The sequence below is a fragment of the Halyomorpha halys genome, unplaced genomic scaffold, assembly GCF_000696795.3.
Source record: "Halyomorpha halys isolate HHAL.00 unplaced genomic scaffold, Hhal_1.1 Scaffold100.1, whole genome shotgun sequence".
NCBI classification, from domain to species: domain Eukaryota; kingdom Metazoa; phylum Arthropoda; class Insecta; order Hemiptera; family Pentatomidae; genus Halyomorpha; species Halyomorpha halys.
In genome coordinates this window covers 1,476,596-1,497,105 of record NW_027112088.1, presented here as the reverse complement: position 1 = coordinate 1,497,105, position 20,510 = coordinate 1,476,596, and the positions used below count along the sequence as shown (strand labels likewise).

The window sequence follows — 20,510 nt, the reverse complement described above, 5'->3', positions numbered from 1 at the left end:
TTATTATTTTTTTATTTATTATTTTTATTATTTATTTTTTACTTCGTTAATTTCATGCAACAATTTTTTTCCTTGAAAATTATAACCACTTTTCCCAATTACCTTTAATTCCTGATATATTCTTCAGATCTAATTTTTGTAATGGTTTTGTTTTTAGGACTGCTTAACTTAAGTTTCAGATATTGTTTTTGGTGTATAATTTTTTAATATAAAAAATTATATATGTGTTTGTATACATACATACCTGAAATAATTATTTTGTATAACATCTATAAATACATTTCTTAGTATTTTCTGTTTGAAAATACGTTACAACCTAGAAATTACTTGTTCTAAGTTAGCATTTTAGTAAACTTCTTTACTCATTCTGTAGTATGAGTACTAGATTAGTTCTGTTAATTACTAAAATTGAACCTGAATATCCAATTAGAAACTAATTGACCTTTTTTGAAATTATTTATATAACCTATATTGTTTCAAGAATTTTCATCTCACAATAAAAACCCAAGGCACAGTATTCCACTTTATTCAGTATAGCTAGAGTTATGGGTTTTTGTTGCAAATTATTGATATAGCTTATAAAAAGTGGATATTTGTGTTCAATTATGATTGTATCTCAACTCATTGATGAATATGGTGTTCACCAATACCTTCAACAAATGAGATTGTCTTGTGTGACTATATCATATAATTTTGGGTTCTCAAGATGGTTCTGGAATTCAATGCTAATCATTCAGCCCATTGAAGCTATAGACTTTCTCTATCTTTCTGCCTTAACAAACTTTTACCAATATTTTATATAGGCATGTCCTGTCCTACTCTGCTTGCCAATGTTTATAGCCTGATAACATTCAGTAATTAATTTCTTAATTTAATTAATCTTCATTTTCATAGATTCAGCTATAAGTATAATGCATCTTTATATAGAGAACAGTTAATCACTGGTTATAGTGCTGTATCACTGCTTCTGAGAGTAAACAAGGATTTTATTTCTATTATAAGAAATCTAATCAAGGCAATTGTAAAACAGACTTGGGAAATGTTAATATATCATATATAGAGTAGCTAAATAAACTAATCAAATAACACACCATTTTCAATTCGTAAATATAAATGATTTTATAAGATTTCTCCATAGATTACCTCCAAACAGTCAATTGTTCAGTTCAATGAAGTTGAAATGGTATAGTTATTCAATAATTGACTATGAGATAAAAGCCAAACAAATCACTAAATATAATCTTGGATTTGTTTCAGTTTAACTTTTATTTCTGTTTTTATTCAATATTAATTTATGAATTTTTGTAATATATTCTCACCCATTTAACAATTTTGAACCCATGAGTCAGAATGTATTGAACAAGTACTTCTTTAGTGTAGCTATTTTAAACCATGGTGATCACATTCAGACTAAGTTCAAAAATGGCTTAAGATTTTTAAAAAATGCCAAAACATCACTATATATTTTTTTTTTTTTAATTTTTATTTTTTGGGGAATATGTGGTCCTCTTACTTGGCCTATGTTTGATTATTTTATTTATAAATTAAATTATTCTGATCAAATTTTGATTTGCAGGTTGTGATGATTGGAGATGATGTAGTATCTGATGTGGGTGGTGCTCAAAATTGTGGATTGAGAGGCGTTTTAGTTAGAACAGGTTAGATATTTGTTTTCCTTTCTTTATTAATATTTAGTTAACTCAGTAAAAATATTTATATTTGTCTATTTTTACCTAATAATAATATTTATTTGTAAAGATCTGATCCCTTAATTTAATTGTGGAATAATTATTCATTTTTCAATCAACCTTGAAATCATGAAATCATTTGTGATTAAATAATAATTTCTTTATATTTATATCTCAATAATTGCCTTTTAGCTACGTTAGGAACACCAATGTATGGTTTTTAATTAAAAGTGACAAAATGTCCTGTGAAACTTCGTTAATTTTTTCTTTGTTATTATTAATCTTTGACTTTTTCAGTTGATTTTTAAATAATATCATATTGAAAGTAAGATGGTTTCACATTTATGTTGTTATACACTACTAATCAGAATCGAAGTGATGAGAAAATCAATTAAATTTTATATTCAAAAACTTCTAATTCTTATATTTGATTTTAATTTGTTTTCTTTTCTGATTATCAATAGGGAAATATATGCGAGAAACAGATGAACCTCATAAATCAGTTGTTCCTGATGGAATTGTTGATAATCTTCAAGAAGCAGTGAACCTAATTTTGAAACGAAATTCATAAATTAAATAATCTTTAAGCATATTGTTATATTTTCTTTTATGATGATGTATATTTATAATATTAAATCATATATTTGTTGCATATGGATACATTTGTAAACAGTGGTTTGTATAATTTAATATTAACAATTTTAATTAAATGACATTATATTTTCTGTTACATAGTATAATATTATCTTAATATATCCATTTGGAGAAATAAGAAACTTCTAATAATTAATTTTAATTTTTTTTTTTTTAACTAATAGTGAAAATGAATATATAAGATTTAAATTTGAAGAGCTCCCTCTAAATGTTGTAATTGATATTTCATCAAATTTATGAGGGATAAGAACAAAACTGTTTTATTTTTTACCAATTATCATTTTTTATGCCTTGGCACTGAAAACCTTCATTAAGGATTAAGTACTGATTCATCACTGGCACTGGTCAGACTAGTTTACTAAGAAGCTTTTTATGCTGAAAAATAGTTTTGTTAAATTTTTTAGTTATATCTTTTTTAGATGATGCCCTTCAATTAATTAATGAAATTTCAATTTTCTGGCATTAACTTTAAGAAAGAGTCGTGCTGTATAGATATTTGATTAAAGACAATAAACTAAAGTATGATTTGATCAATGGAAATTATATCATGGTATTAAAACAATCTATATTTGGTTGTTTTTCTTCTATCAAGTTAAAATACAAACAATAAATAAATGTATGGATGTTACATGGTTTATTCATGCTAGATTTAGAATTAAATCTTGAACATAGATATTTTATATGAGAAGATGATTGGGGGTACGGTCAGAGAATAACACAAATAAGGTAAAAAACTTATTAACTATAACTAACCAAAACATATTATAACTATGCACCCCCAACCATCTTCTCATATATATTATCCAGAGTAAAGTATCTTTCCATGATAGATATCTTATAACAATTATCATGGTTTACGAGTTACTGATTAAAACTCTGAACTGAATAGTACCTGTTCTCTGTATGACCATAAACATCACTGACCAAGCCAAGTCGAACATAACAATTACTAACTGAAACTGATTCTATGATTACTCTCTTTTCCATGGTCCTGGTAGACTAAAACATTTTTTTAGGTTTGATGATTGTTTACACAATTCTATCTAATAGTTATAGATATTTACACATTGTTACTTTCTAACATCAAAATATACTTAAACAATTGTTTGACAATTTTTAGATGATTAAAAAAGTAATTAAATCAAATTATTGATAATTTCAAAAAATATTGTACCTAGTACTTTCTGTATTTAATGAACTCACCAATTTCCATGGAATTAATGCAACAGTTTTGGAGGTAAAAGAAACCACCACTCATTGATAGGAAAATGTATTGGAATTTCACCAAATATTATTCAATGCTAAGTTCGGTTTAAAGTGCCGTGTTCAGAACCCACTTTGTATAACAACTGTTTTTAGCAATTGGAAAACAAATGGGTTTATATTCAATGGGTTGGAATGTAATTTTTCTAGGATGAATTGAAGTTGATTCCACGAGGAATGCGATAAGTTTTAAGAAAATGTCTTCCATGATAGTAATCAAACCTGAAAAAAATTTTGTAATCCATGTCTTCAAGAAATAAATTATTTTTGGGTGATGTTTTGTAGAGGTATACATTTTAAAAAAATCTTTTTTATTGTTTCATAAATTCTTTCATCAAAATCTCATGAGGTGACATTATATCTGGGGTCTTATTCAACTTAATATAAAATATTTTACTGTTAAGCGTTTCTATTATATATATTTTTTAAATTTCATAAAGTTTGTTAATTTTTTTATTTAAATTTTAAAATTTTAATAAAATCATCTCTAACTATATAGAAATACATTTAAAATGACGTATCAGTTGTATTACTTACTCCTTTTAGCTTATATAAATTTATATTTACTTCTTTAATTATGTTATTTCTTCGTTCTTTTTCTTCGTTCTTCCCGGCGAGAATCCACAAGAGAAACTGTAGCCATTTTTGGAAGAAATACATATGTCCAGTTTTCCTTGACCATCATAAAAGATGTGAGGGGACTATGTGCACCTTTTGGCCAACTTCTGCGTTAATTATGGAAAAACTATGAAAGAGGGAAAACATATATTAGTAATCAAGCAGTTTTATAAATTGTTTATTTTGTAAAAAAAAATTGAAGCTAACTTAGAAATATATATTGGAGGAAGATAGTCCGGGTGGCACTCAATAAAGATAAAAATAGTAACAATAAATAGTTTTTTGTTACTATTTTCATAGCTTTATTGACCGTCACCCGGACTATCTTCCTCCAATATATATTTCTATGTTCATATGGTCAACTATCTTCTCCCAATTAGAAATACATATACTATTAATGGATTTGAATTTACCTAAATTTTGAGATCTGAAATATTTATGTGAAGATTGGAAGGGTATAGAAAATTAAAATGTGAAAGATAAAGAACAAAAAGAGTGGGAGACCATGCGAAAAGAATCAGAAGACTTTGCTCACCCACAAATAAGAACTGGTTTAACTGAAGCTAAGAATCCTCTATTTCTGGTGCCAATATCCCCTTCACAATTTCAGAAATTTGGAATAAGAGAGAGATTAATCATTAAAACCAGTATTTGCTATCATAATCATCAATAGAATTTGAACAAGTTTTAGATCTTATTATTTCGAGAAGCAATCCAGAAATAAAATAGAATAAGTTGGAATTTTGATTTGATTTTTTGAGAAAAAAATTTATATTTTGAGAGGGATTGATGTTATTCAATCACTGTATGTAATTCTCCCTGCATAATCTAAATTAGTCCAAGAGCCTGGGAGAAAAAATGACTTATTTAATTAAATGTTGTATTATTATTATTATTATTATACTTTGATGACAACTATATATAGTTACTAGCCAAAATTAATTAATGACTGCTAACCATATTTGGGGGAATAAAAACTAGGGGCTGTTTCAAAAACATATTTTTCATTGGCATATGTTTAAAACTACCTACTACATTAAAAAAACATAATTTAGTAGATTAGACATTAAGTACAGTAAAAATATGAGGCCTAATAGATTTGTTTACGTCCAATAGTTATTGAAATACTGTTTTCAAAAAACATTTTTTTTCCAAATAAGGAAAAATCAATATTTTATTTATTTATTTTAGTAAATATCATGGAAACTACTGCTCCTATGAAATCAGTTTCCCTGATATTTGTCAAAGTTAATTCACTAAATATCAATTTTTTCGTTGTTCGGAAAAAACTTTTGGTTAACCCTGCATCAGGCGCGGCTGATCTGACAGGCACAGGATTCGGATTTTTTGCTTTCTCTTCCAAAATGGGGCAGAGTGTGACCCCTACCTCCCAGTAGTTGTGACCACTACCTAACTTTGTGGGGTGGTTCCGACCCGCCTGGTCAGTTCATCTACTGCCGTCAAGAAAGAGCGTCACACGTGTTTGATCTGACAGGCTCACCGCGCCCGATTACGTTACAAACCTAAGGTCAATATTTTTCACTTTAGATAGTAAATTCAAGCACTTCACTGTTTTTCGATTCTTGTGTTAGAGTCATTTTCGTCAGGTACCATTACCGTTTATGAATGGGGATCGTGTGCCTGTCAGGCTCACCGCACCTTTTTGGCGTTTTTCGGGTTCCGCCACTCTTAATTTTTTTTTTTTAATTCTTCAATCCTTATTTCAGTATTTCTTTGATAGGGATATTCTATAGGGAGACCACAATATTCCGGCCTTTTTGGTTTCAACGACGAAAAAGTATTGGCAACCTACGTCACATGCAAGAATAATTGCGTACTCCCGGTTTCTTCTGTGCTCGGAACCAAAGCCATTGATAAAAGTACTGAAGAGAAAAAAAAACCTGAGGTCATAACGTATTATAATGCTCAAAAAACTGAAGGTGACACTGCTAACCAAATGTGCGCCACATACAACGTGCAGCCATTGTATTACACATCGATGGCCAATGACTGTTTTCTACACTATGTTAAACTTGGGAGGGATCAATTCCTTGGTTATTCACCTCGGGAATCAATTGGAATGAGGAGTTTTCCTCAGAAAATTTTCACATGAACTGTGTTTCGGACAACTTCAGCGAAGAAGCCAGCTGAAATCCGGCCTTCACACCTCCTTGAAAATTCGTCTCAAGATCCCTCCCGCCTGATGATCGTCCAAAATCAACCCCTCCTCACCTCCAAAAGCAGTCCATGTGTTGTGATTGCATGGAGGAAACAGGAATACATCAGCTGACGAACTACTCCTGTATGAAATGCAACCAAGGAATTTGCTACTCATGCGAACCCACTCTATGCAACATGCTTTTCAGCCTGTTCTGGCGATCCTTCATCGGCTTTAATGGTCGATGAATCCAACTTATTTCCGTCCCCACACATTTCAACTTCCTGACCCCTTTTTGAATTTTGTTTCGAGGATAAAGTTCCTATTTTGATTTATATCCATAACCATGTTATGCGAATTCTCCATTTTGACTTTTTTTGGTTTCTGTACCTAAATAAATAATAAGAAATGTTTTAAATTTATTTTATATTTTTCCCTAATTGTCTACATCCTCAAGATGATCGGTAATTTTTGGATTAATTAAATACGGGGATTTAGGGACTTTAAGAATTTTTATGTATGGTGTTCCTGTCAGTTACATACAGTTTACATTGATATCATCGACAATTGCGGTGAAATTACTACTTTTTTCTCCTCTTGAGCTAATAGTCTACGCATGATTTTCTGAATGGTAAGAAGCATTATTAATGACAAATGTTTTAAAATTTTAAAGAAACGTACTTCATTGTATGTTTTATTACTGAAGTGTTGAGGTTTTCTGATATTTGTGTTTCCTTGTTCCTTTCTTATTTATGTGTTTATTCCATCTATTTATATCATTTCGTAGATATTAATAATATTTAGGTGAAAACCAGAACTCAGATAAGAATGCAGCATTTGACAACTAAGGTTGGTAAGACGTTATATGTTACAGGAAACTTCACCTGCGTATATAAACTTATACCTGAGAGCTTTTTAAAACATGTATTTTTTTAATTTATAAATTAAAGGATTATTTTATGAAATGATAATTTTCGAAATAATGATTATTCATTAAATGCTGATTTGATTAAATTATCTCAGTACAATAACTTACTTTATTGATTTCTTATAATTATTATTCATTCATTAATCATTCGTTGAAATAAAGCAATATATTTCTGAGACAGCTATTACTGAAATAATTATTTGATTATTGCTATTTCATTATTTTCTTATTTTTGAAATACATTGTGTATAGTTGTGTGTAGTATAATAGTTTCCGTCATGTATTTCAGTATTTACTAATGTTATCACACTAGGTTTGGCATGATAACTTATAGTACATATAGTGGCAGTGAATCTAACGTTTTCACTATGACACTCCATTGCCACAGCAGCAATTGTCACTGCCACTGAAATAGTTAAAACTGTCAAGGGAGTATTTATTGTCGTGACAGTATTATCACACTAGATTTGGCGTGATAACTGACAGTAACATTAGTGGCAGTGAAACTACTATCACATAAAACCCGTTTTACGACAACACTTTACTGCTACAGCAGCTATGTCCATTCTGTGAGCTTTACGTCATTTGCAGTATCGACATTTACTCATGACGGTCTAAAATGAATTTAAATTAACTTATTGTCTGAAATTATAAATTAAAAAAAAAATTATCTAATAACAATTTTATAAATAATTCTTTCACAAATCATGAATTAATTTCATTTCACCATGCTGATTAGTGATGTACACGTTAAATAAATTAAATTCAAGTAAAATTATAATATAAATTATTTCAAAAATAATTTGTTTACGTTAGTCAAGATTTATTTTTAACTAAATATTTCCTTGGTATGCTGTAAAATCGACCTTCAAGACAGACTTTGTCCTTCAACTGCGCATGCGATTCGTCACTTTTAAGAAATTCCCAAGGCATTAGATGAGTAAGAGCAAATTTGATAAACTGGTTTTCACCAAATGATCAATTACTTCGATTATTATAAAAAACAAATAACAATGCTACTTGGTGAAATAACGCTAAGATTATTTAACAAAACTTTTAAATGTTATTACACTAAAATCTGGACATATAGAGACATATTCCATCCAGAGACCAACCCGTAGAAACCCTGAAAATTTCTTCAACATTAACAGTAAGTATGATACCTGCACACAGATTTGATTGCAGAAAGGCAGACCAACTTTCATGATACCTGATGTTGGATCTGTAACGTTTGCCACTTGCCGCAAAATCCAAGACTTGAACAAATGTTTGGATTACAAAGGAAACAACAAATATTTGTATTCATACATTGACGACTTTCGCCTATTATTACATTCGATTTCAACTGTTTTCATTATTAAAGTGAATTTAATTAATCATTGAAAACAATTTGTAAGCGTAGCAAATAGCTCATATACTCCAAGATCCTTTGATGGAAAATCGTGACTAATTTTACTGATTTTTCTACTAAGTTTCATTCATTTCAGTAAATTATGTTGTCGAAGATGAGCTAAAAATATATGTTTACTGCCACATAGTTACCAGTACAAAGAAATGACGGCAGATGAATTGTTGAAGAAATTAATTTTTTTCTTTTACAATTCAATTTTACATAGACTAAACAACCGGGTAGATAGCTCCAGAAGATGATGAATAAAGATTTTAATTTAGAAAAACCTGAAAGACATTTAGTGATAAATGCTTTTAACCATTTTTTTAAAGGGAAAAAAACAGTACGTTTTTAAAGTAGAGTACATTTGAGCCATAATAGAGCTTTGTACATTCAATAGTTTCCGAGATACAGCTTTTCAAAAACCAATTTTTATTATTTTTCAAATATCAATGAAGCTGCTACTCCTAAGAAGATAATCATAAAAACCATCATTGTGGTGCAAATAATTACCTTCGGTTTGAGTGCTTACAGGTAACCAACCGCAGGTACATAAACTGGTCATCTCGTTCGATTCAGTAAGGACCACTCTGACCACACTTAAAAGCTTTAGCTTGACCAGTAATCATGTATTTGATTTTAGAGGCATTAAAAACAAATTATAACTAACTGACAGCATCTTCGAGGGCAAGAAAAGCTTCTTTTCCGGCAGCTTTGCATCTCCCAAAATATCCAGGTTATTACGAAATCCTAAAATTTGTTCCATTCGATTATAAATCTTCCCATCTGGTCTGGATGTATACTCTAACAGCTTTGCCTAAACCAATATTAAAGAGCAGACGAGTTACGAGCGACCTCTCGATCCAGGTGATATGTATGTCTTCATAAATTTATTATCGATTATCACCTTGTCTTGTCGAATGCAATAATGTAATATATTACATAATATAATAATGATAATAAATAATTAATAATGTAAATATTACAGATAGATCACCTTGAACATGCACCACAGATTCAATTTGGCTAATCGTAAGTTTTACCGTCGGTTTAGCTTAATATGTTAGGTACAATGAAAAACCTTTTTTAGGTATGATAGCCTTACGTTGAATGTTGTCGTAAGCGGACTTAAAGTCAACAAGTAAGTGATTCGTAAGGCTTAAACTATAAACTTACGTTAACTGAAATTTTTATTAAAAATTTTTCCATTTAACCTAATAAGATTTATTTGGGGGTTAATAACTTTGATATCTGACATTTTCCCTGAGAAAAAGTCTCCTGGCCGATTTTTATGAGTTAAAGGCAAAATTATCTCGCCCAGAGCGTCTGCAACCTACACAACGACCCTCATTGAGGTGATGACATTCTTCCTACCCCTTCGTAAAAGCAGTCTTGACGCTCATAACTACAGTGAGAGACCTTATGACAGTGCTTGTTTACAAGCTGACAGGACTCCTAACATCCCGACATTTCTTCTTAGTGAATGAATGATAGAAACTAATGATTGAGTACAACAACAATTGTTTTAAATTGAAAAGACAATTTAATTTGATGATGGATATATATGAAAATTCATTAACAAAAAGTCAACGAATGACTTACGATGACAACAGCCTCACTACTATAGGTACCTTTAAGTACACCACTAGCACATTATGGTGGCGAATTATTATTTTTATTTTTATTTATTGCAATTTACTACCCACTGGTAGCATTCTAATCATATTTCTACATTAGAAGGTCTCGAGGCAATCTTCTTTTCAGGCGCCTCGGAGGGTTGCCAGGAATAGAAGAAGAAGTAAGGTTAGAAACTAGAGGGTTTTGATTTGGGAGTTTATAATGGAAGGATTGATATCTGGTTCGGGTTAGATCGGTTATATATGGAAAATTAAGGTCTTTATGGCATTGAGGATTTTGCGAAGGATTTTGGATTGCAATGATTGGATACGGGAGGAATTCGAAGGTATAGTGGAGCCCCAAAGCTCAACTCCGTATGTCCAGATAGGCCTTGTAATTGTCATGCAAATCAGCCTTTGTAATGAATTGGTAGTTTAGACCGTTTGTCTAGTAAGTGCTATAATAGTCGAAATCGACGTGCAGTTTTCTGTCTTTTCAGTCTTGTGTGAGGATTCCAGGTAAGACGTTTGTCCAGATGTAGTCCAAGGTAACGGATCTGTTCTACGGGGGTAAGGGCAACATTATTAAAGTAAAGTTGTGGAGATAGTGATAAGATTGGTTGGGATATCAGCTGTATAGACCGTGTAAAGGATGGGACCGAGGATACAATCCTGAGGAACACCAGCGGACTGAGAGAAGAGGTATGATTTGGTGAATTATTAAAATAAGTTACTAAGGCGGTTATGAGAATCGAAAGACAAACAAAAAAGAGTTTTTTCAGCATATTTTTTAAAATTTTAAGTGTGATAATTATTGTTTAATACATAATACATAATAAGTAGATTATATGCATTAACTGCAATCCAAAGAAGAGGACTACGGGACCTAATTTAAATTAATGCTAGAAGTACCACCAACGGTGGTTCCTTCCCAAGATTTACCACAATTTCACAAACAGACCACAGATTTACTTATTGTATTTATTATTTATACAGTTGTAAATTACATTGAATAAATAAATAGAAAAAAAAACAACTCAAATCATAAAAAAAAGTCCTATTTACATGCATACTACATGCATTTTTTGTGCCATGAGATGAGTTAAACTATTTCATTACTAGTATGTATAAAAACCCGAATAATCAAACAGCACGAATTAACTCTTAAAACGAAGACAAATCTCAAAACATTATTTTATTATAATATTTAATATATATATTATGAGAAGTAGTGTGTGCGCTCTATTCTATTCACTGTAAAACATTTTCTGTTTTTACCGAGTTTATAAAAAGGAATCGAGTTTTCTGATCCCACTTCTCAACTGAATGGATGCTGTGCTGTTGACACATAGCAGCGCATCTAAAAGCCCCTACGTCAATAAAATGACCATTTCCTCTTTTTTCTTAATCCACATCGCTTTATATTGTCCTTATTTGGAAATTTTATAAAAATCATATCAATTTTAAATCATATTAGATATATTTTTATATTTATTATGTCCTACATTTCTATTAACTTCAATGTAGACAGAGGTATACAGTAGATGAGAGAAAAAAAAAAATAAGTAAAAAAAAGAGAAATTAACGAAATCTACTTTATCCGACGAAAGTAGGCGAAGGAGTAAGAAAGAATTGAACATGTCAATAGGCGAAGCACTAATGCTGCACGCAGAAAGGATGCCAATCCAAGTTATTTTAAAATTTATTTCATAAAACATAAATCTTTTTAAATACTCTTTATGTTCTTAAATTTGCAGTTAATATTTTATTTTTGCTTAATGTGGATGAATACTTGTTGACTCAATTTTCAAGTTCATTATGGAACTAACATTTATTTGAATGATGAATAATAATATACTGAAATGTGTTTTAATAATTAATTTCATTTTAATTGTTATTTACAAGTGTATAAAAATATATACAATAAGTAAATTTGCTTCAAAGATGACTTTGTGACATGTGGAGAATCTGCCCGTTGATAGAACTCCAATAACATTTTTAGAGAAGAAGATCTCGAGGCCATCTTCTTTTCAGACACATAGCAGGATTATTAGGTAATGAAGAAGAAGCCAGGCTAGAAACAAGTGGAGTTGGGTGGTTAGGTGGTTGGGAAGTTTATCATGGATGCATCGGTATCTAGTCCTGATGGATGATTTGATTTGTGACAAATTAAGGAGCATTAAGGATTTTACGAAGGATTTTGGACTGTGAGGATTGGATTCGGGAGGAATTTGATGGTTTAGTGGAGCCCCAAAGCTCAACTCCGTAATAGGCCTTATGATAGTCATGTAGATCAGTCTTTTGTAATGGATTGGCAGTTTAGACCGTTTGTCTAGTAAATGTTGTAATAGTCGGAATCGACGAGCAGTTTCCTGTCTTTTCAGTCTTGTATGTGGACTCCATGTCAGTCGTTTGTCCAGATGGAGTCCTAAGTAACGGATCTATTCGACAGGATTAAGTGAGGTATTATTAAAGGATACTGTGGGGCAAGAGGTCATGGGTTTACGATGAAGGGTAAATGTGATTTGGTGGGATTTATTGACATTTATTTTAATCCTCCAGTTTGGCACCATTCTTCAAGGGTGGTGATGTGGGATTGGAGGGTTTGGGATACAATGTAAGAGTCATTGTTCACTGACAATAGATATGTGTCACCGGCATAAGTGGTGAGGACAGTTGGGAATGTCAGCTGTAAAAACTGTATAAAGGATAGGAACAAGGATACTACCCTAAACTGAAATGTTATTTGCCAATAATTCGAAGGAACAAGGGGGAAAAAAAGTTTATCAATAAATACAATCACATTTAATAGTTCTCTTTGATTTTTAAAAGAAATATTCTAGGATCTTGGAGTCCACCCAGCCTCATAAAGTTCATAACCTTAATTGAGGAAAAATTTAATGGTTGAGGCTGATTTTGAAAAAAATTATCTCTTTGCATAACCGTCGTTCTAAAAACAGTGCTTTATTACAAAGAGCAGGGACTCTTATTATTATATCCTTAATTGAAAAGTTAATTGTGTTTCCAAATTTAGGTTATTAAAAATATATTTATTAAGATCAAAATCATTCTAATAGTAACAAGTTCCAATGGCGTTGCGAATTGTGGTCATGCAGTTCTGTATGGGATTCGTTTCTAAATCAGTCCCTTAAAATAGACCGCCTTGGCAAAATCATTTGCCTTTTTACACCCTCCAAGGGGGTATACTCCACTCTCCTTCAAAGGAAAAATGAAGACAAAAAACGTTGACTTCATCATGCCCACGTTGCACAACTTACGTGAGATAAATATTAATTTTCCTGTTTCTGTAATTATTATAGAAAAATAATCATTCAATCGCTAATAAGAATTGAATATAAAATTTAGTGAATGCTATTTTAAGTTCCTTGGTTTATCAACAATGAACTATTAAGCTGTTCGCGCGAATCTCAACAACACTGATGTTAACAGAAACAGGATACAGTTTCTGGCATGCATTGGCGCAGGAATAATACTGTATCCTCGCACTGATGCAGCCATTATATAAGCAAGGTTCTTGTATTAATATCTTTACCCTTAACATACTGCTGTAGAACATAGCATGCAGCAATGCAGTGATGCAGGTTCACTTGCAGCAGCCTCATCTTCTTTAGTCTTCAACTTCCGGCGCCCCCCTCCCTCCAGCGAGACACCAACGCCTTAGTGGAGGCTCCGAGAACAGTGGGCCCTCATCCTCCTCCGCAGAAGCGTCCACCGTAGCCAGGCCTCCAGGATCGCTCGCCACCGCCAGCCTTCTGGGTCCACCAGCAGCCCATCCTCCGGATCCACCTGCTGCTAGCCCTACCGACCACCTCCCCTAGGCCTCTTTGCCGTATGCGCAGAGGTCCCTGGGGAGGACCTCTTCTTCTCGGTGGAGTGTCCCGGTTCTGTAGGATTCCGGTCCCTATCAACAGAGGTTGATTGTTCCTAAATATCCTAGGACACCTCCGCCTGCCTCGCATCAGCTCTCCTGGTCGTTCCAGGTCCCGAAAGGTTCCGGTCCCTAACACCAGAGGTGGATGTGTCCTGTTGACTTTCGGTATCCTGAGAACTGACCTCAGGCCTCCTCCTAGCCCTCATGGGTGGTCTGGTTCCCGATGAGTTCCGGTCCCTGTCAGCCGGAGCTGATGGACCTGAAGGTCTCCCGGTATCCCGTGTCCAATCCACGCTCGGTGGCTCGCTCTCTGCAGTAGAACCAGGACCTGAGAGCTCTGTTCCCTGTCAACCATAGATTTTGGACCTGGAACACTCTTTGTCTCCCGTAGTTGCGCTACGGCCCTATTGACCGCGCGACGACTTCTCATTGTGCCCGATCCTCTGCCGTTTCTCCTTCTAGACTGGTGTCTGGGGGCAACGTCTCCACTTCCCCCTTCTCCCTGCTGAAGTTCCTTCCATAATTGTGTCAAGTGAGCTCAGAACATCCACTGGCAGTTCCACTGCTAGCCTGCCAAGTCCGAAATATCTGAGGGGACCGAATCCTCATCTGGAAAAGGATATAAATAAAATAAGTTATCTGGGTTAATTTTGCTCGAGTATGGGGGTTCTTAATAGCACTGCAGGTACTTCTCCCTCTCCCTGCAGCGGTAATTAAACACAATGGTGTGCGCCAGGTGCCCCAAGTGGAACGATTTAAGACAGTATATTTTTATACATCTTCTGCCATTCAGCCTCATTTCGAGTTCCCCAACCCTAGCTTGGGTGATTAGAAGGGTCTGCCATGTCTATCATCCTTAAAGGCATGACGGACTCCCGCCTTTGTCGTTCGCGAGTCCCATCGGAGACCCCAGAGGGCACCACGCGGAGGTTGGGAGGGATAGGGAGAACTGAGAATCCTCAAACGGTGAGTTGGGCACTTTGCCCTGATTCATCCGCGAAGAGTGGGGGAGACACCCGCACCCATCTCCCTCTCTAGTCCTCCTGTTACCCTACCCATTTGCTATGAGAAGCTTATTAGTAGTAGGCATCAAACATTTCAGCGTTCATAAATTGGAATTTTTTGAAATGATACTTTGAAGGACTATTCGAAGACATGTTCTCTCAAACTTCCCTGGATCTGTAACTGATTACCTACGTTACGATGTGAACCATACTGTGTTATCATTCTTCTACGAAGTGTGGGTAGGAAGTAAGTTTTTACTAACATCTGCATTATATTACTGATAAATTGTACCATAATGACTACCTCGTTACTCTGTATAACAAATAATTCTTATTTACTAGTTTTATTTTTTATTCCTAAGCTCTTTCTTCACAATGTTCATTCACTTGGACTCGCCTTTGAGCCAAAACTCCGTCCTCCATCCCCGATCGATGGTGTCCTGTAAGGGGGTTTCTTTAAATCCTGTTCCTATTCCTTAATGTATCATCTATTTATTTCCTTTTTCAATACACCATAACTCCTGACCAGTGGACTTAAGCCTCGAGTAGTGAAGCCTCCCGACCTAGGGCACCGGAGCCCCATTGGCCCCCTGGCCTCAGCCCTGCTGGAGCCGCGTAGGCGACGCTGAATCAAATATACTCGCGGGGCGGTGGTGGGGATCTGCCCCCCAGTCTGCGGCCATGCCGCCTCTCGTTCGCTCTCACTAGCCTCCTCCGAAATTGCCGGTCAAACGCACGTTCAAAATCAACAACAGTTCTACAACTTAAGGATTAATATTAAACAGTGAGTAAGAAAATCAAAATTTACTGTTATAATTAATATATACACTATAAAAATGCCAAAATTGAATATTAAAAAAATAATTTCTGTATTTTAAGTATTCAAATTTTAAAAAGATAATTTTAACAAAATGTTAATATTTAAAATAATCATCTAAATAGATATCAAGAAATACATTTAATAACAAAATTTACTATATTAGTTGGAAATATTACAAATGCTTTACTCAAATATAAGGCATATTTTAGAACGAAAAGTTACTGAAATAAGTCTCATTTTGGGATATTAAGCTTATTTTCCATTTTTTAAAAATAATTATAAATTAGTTTTCACCATAGTTTCTAAAATTAAGCACACTCAATACAATTTTAAAATATATTTCTTGAATATTTTAAAATTATTTTCTCTTATTTTCATTCAAACAAACTCTATTTATAGTCAATTGCAATTTCTAGGTTACATTTTTTATATAATTCATAAAACATCATAATTTGTAAAAATATATTTTATTTTCCTATTATTTGTAAAAATACCATTTAAAAAAATGAGTAAATTTTTCCTGTTTATTTATATATATGAAAAACCGGTATTTTAAATAAATGTATGCTTTATACTAAAATTTAATATATTTATAAAAATGTATTCAAAGTTTTTACTCAAACATAATAAACAATTAGGGATCGGTAGTCCTTTTGTATATATATATCCTTTTGTATATTTCCAGTAAGAAATTCGAAATTAATAATCAATTTCTGCTTAATTTCAATAAATACATATTTAATTTTTAATATCAATCTTTACTATCATGTATTTGAGTAATTATTCATAAAATGTAAAAGTATGATTAATGCGATCATTTCTGAAGAATACGACTCAGTTATTTCTTTGTGTAATATAAATGAGGTAAAATTTAAATACAAAATATTTTGGTTGTCACAAAGAAAATATTGTTGAATGCAAAAAAAAAACAATACTTTTGAAATAAATTTTTGAAAAAAAATATATTGTTTTCATTTTAATATAATTGAATAAGCTTTCTAAATTTAATGTTTTTTAAACAAAGCATATCAATGAAATTGATTTTGGATTTTTCTCAGTTACTGCCAATCACCAGAGCTTAACAAGTTATTATCTAACTTTATTAATACTTACCATATTATTGCTCCTTCTTTTCATATAAATGAAATAACAAAGGATTAATATGAGTTAACATTTTTATACTGTATTTTTTTTTTGGGAGGGGGAGGGGAGAGCGAAGTGGCTCAATGAGTAAGGCACCGTGCTATTAAATTCATGGACCCGGATTCAAATCCAGCTGCAGAATATAATTATTTATTTTGCTATTTTAGCCGTGAGTCAACCTTGTGGGTTCGGGAGCCTTCCTGGGTCCGCCCATCCTCATAAAGTAGATACCTTCAATAGGGGAAAAATCAGGCAGTTGAACGTGATCATATACAAATAAAAGCCTTGCTCAGAAACAGTACTTCCTTACCAAGCACTGAATCCCTGACCCTCCGTTGGTTCCAGAGGTATAGATTGAATTGTTCATATGTCTTTATATATAGTTAAATTTAAAGTTGATTTTTTATTTATTCTTAATGTGGATAAATAAATGTTGATTAAATTTTCAAGTTCATTATGGAACTGACATTTATTTTGATTATCAATATTAAAATGAGTTTCTCCATGAAAGAACATTTACATTTAATAGTTTCCTTCAACTTTTAAAATATAATTTAAAAAGAAATATTTTCGAAATAAATTTAACTAGTTTAGTTCAACGAGAAATCTCGTATTAGTTATGTTTTCTTCTTCTCTTCAATTCATTTGAAATATAACTGATATCATGCTCCTTGCTATGAACAATATAATATCTACAGGTTACAAACCTATTCTAATGATGGTCGGGTCAAGTTTTCATTTCGTAGAACCGCGATTTCAATGAATGAGGAATCAAAGTTGGCTCTTCAACTCGCTCCTAGTAAGTATTATTTAATGAATTGAAATAATTACTAAATATTATTTAGTAAGTATTATTTAATGAAGTTAATAACATTTAATTCAAAAAGTAATGGCCAAGCTCCACCGAATGAGAAATAATGAAACATGAGGGAAGTATCCCATGGCAAGCATAGCGGTGCAGAAGCTGCAAAAACGGTTTATTTTTGGGCTTGAAAATATAGGACCCAACTTAAATTCCGCGGGAACGTATTTGGGTATGGGGTCCCTGTCGAAATCTATAAATTTCGATTAGAACCGTCTCGGTCCGCCGACTTACTTCTACCACACTTCTGAAACCTCTCACATTTTTCACTGGCTTTTATTAAAGTTTCAGATAATCTTTAAGAAACGAAATTAAAATTTTTAACTTCTTCATGAAAATCTCTTTCATTTAATAGCTTATTAGTCAAAATCCATCTCCACTGACAGCCGGAAAAGGGATCTGCAGTAGAGCAATAAATATTTGAACTATTTTATCCAGGAAGGATGAACCCGTTGATCCATATTTGTAAAGCTTAGGCAGCTTCCTGTTTATCACATATTTAGTTTCAGTATGTGATTCAATTTACATTTATATTTACCCACATTCTATAAAATATATTTCATAATTATTTGTGTATATAGAATATATAGGCGCTCATAATATTAAAAATATTAGTAGTAAGTATATAATAATTCCAAAATTTAAATTAAGTGGTTCTTTAATGAAATAAAATTAGCCATCTTTTAAACTAGCTTTACTAACCTTATCACATTTTATCCTTGGAGAATGCAGTAGAATGAAGGGGATAAACTGATAGAAAATGTGAAGATAAAAAGGCGGGCCTTATGTGCCTTTTAGGGGCGTGGTTGAGGACATGGAGAATAATACGAGCTAATCACTGTTTGCCTTCTGTTTCAGTTTAAATTACAATGGCGGACATTACTATTAATCTCAATGTAAACCTTTCTTTGTTTGTGGCTCTTTTGACTTCACTTTTGCTTTGAAGGAGAGTATGGTTATTCTCTGTTTTTTTTTTTTTTTTGTTTTTTTTTGTAGGTTTTTACCATGAGCACGTTTTGATCAAATTTGATGCTTTAATTTAATAAAATTTACTTAAATTATTGAATTTCATTTACTTATAGAATTTAATAATTAAAAAAAGTAAGTTATTTAACTATTATATTTTTATTGATTTATTAATATTACACTGTTTTATAATGTAAACGCATCAACGATAAAACCATGGTTAAATTTAATTTCTGACCGGATGATTTAACATTTAAACAACCAAAGAGAGATAAGATGTTACTGACTGCTTGTTTCGCCAATAAGCACGAACTATTAACACTATGCTAAACCAGACTTTTCTGTCGAAGACATGGAACCATTCACGCGATTTTGTTATTGAACAATACAACTGGGTTGGAATAAGTTTAGAAATTACAACAACTGAGAGAAACACAATTTCGCATCACACTTGTTTGAGATAGAATGAAAGCAATGGAAGTCCCGAGTAGAATATAATACCAAAGCCAAGTTTTTAAATTTATGAGACAGGTTTGCTGGAATGTTCTATCAGAGTGACAATATCAAGGATCATATTGTATATCTTCTAAAGAAATAACTTCATAAGGACAGTTTTCAGTAAAAAACAAATATTTTTAAGAAGTAAGTTGTAAGACAGCAAAATTAATTTTTATAGTGTTACTAGCAAAACATTCAAAATCCCAACATATGAATGGTTTGACTGTAAAACTCACACTGTCCACTTCCACAAATTATTTAGCATAGATAAAATAATTTTGGCATTTTCTTGAAACGCACGATATGAACTTAGCACTCGCAGATTCTCCTCTACTTTTTCAGTGCCCCCTCCACTTCAAATAGTGAATGATTGGATTCCAATTTTTTTTTTTTTTTTATGATACATCATTATTATCCCTACACAATTAATATGAACTTCCATCTTAGGTTTTACTGCATTCCGGCTTTCCGAGCAGGTGTATATAGGTCATTCTGACAGCAATGGGCATTTTTGAGTTAAGGTGTAAAATTGGACATATTCTGAAATGCACTGCCCATCCAAACAATAGCTATTTTTTTTTTTAAGGAAATAAAAAATAAAGCACGAAAATATCTGTAGTAATTTGAGGCTTCAAAGCTGAAAATCAGTTAGCCGTGCGCTGAAATAACCGTTACATACATAAAAATGGACAGGTACCTTTAACTGGCACTGCAATAATATAAACACGGCTTTTTCATATTTTTTAAAACTGTAGTAACCTTATTAGGAACAAAGTCGATATTCGTTATTTATATTTGAGAAACCGTAAAATACGAATTTTTAAAGCAACAGATAGATAAAAATTCATAGTTAGAAATTCCCGCCTTCCAGAGTGGAAAGGGTAAGTTGTGTGAAGTGCACTGATGCACAGAACTACTTTTGTAATTTTTGCAGAAAAAAAGACCTTCTAAAAATATAAAGTTAGGAAGATCGTACCTAGACAGAACCAAAATATTTCAGAATATTTTTT

General features: G+C 32.4%; 2 protein-coding genes and 1 long non-coding RNA gene across 3 annotated transcripts in view; 2 read left to right on the top strand and 1 right to left on the bottom strand.

Annotated features, from left to right (window-relative positions):
- The window catches only part of LOC106677502 (phospholysine phosphohistidine inorganic pyrophosphate phosphatase), a 6,313-nt gene extending 2,825 nt beyond the window's left edge, over positions 1–3,488 (top strand). The window contains exons 5-6 of the mRNA XM_014415478.2: positions 1,577–1,658; positions 2,153–3,488. Coding sequence (XP_014270964.1) covers positions 1,577–1,658; positions 2,153–2,259 — 189 coding nt within the window. The 3' untranslated portion in view covers positions 2,260–3,488. The remainder of the gene's footprint in view (positions 1–1,576; positions 1,659–2,152) is intronic.
- A 171-nt stretch (positions 3,489–3,659) lies between these two features.
- Positions 3,660–20,510, bottom strand: part of LOC136796411 (uncharacterized) — a 171,198-nt gene continuing 154,347 nt past the window's right edge. Inside the window, exon 3 of the long non-coding RNA XR_010844126.1 lies at positions 3,660–4,350. This is a non-coding gene — a long non-coding RNA (uncharacterized lncRNA). The remainder of the gene's footprint in view (positions 4,351–20,510) is intronic.
- LOC106677474 (TWiK family of potassium channels protein 18) overlaps positions 15,886–20,510 on the top strand; it is a 168,850-nt gene continuing 164,225 nt past the window's right edge. Inside the window, exon 1 of the mRNA XM_067050072.1 lies at positions 15,886–15,995. The gene's annotated coding sequence lies outside the window, so the exon portion shown is untranslated. The remainder of the gene's footprint in view (positions 15,996–20,510) is intronic.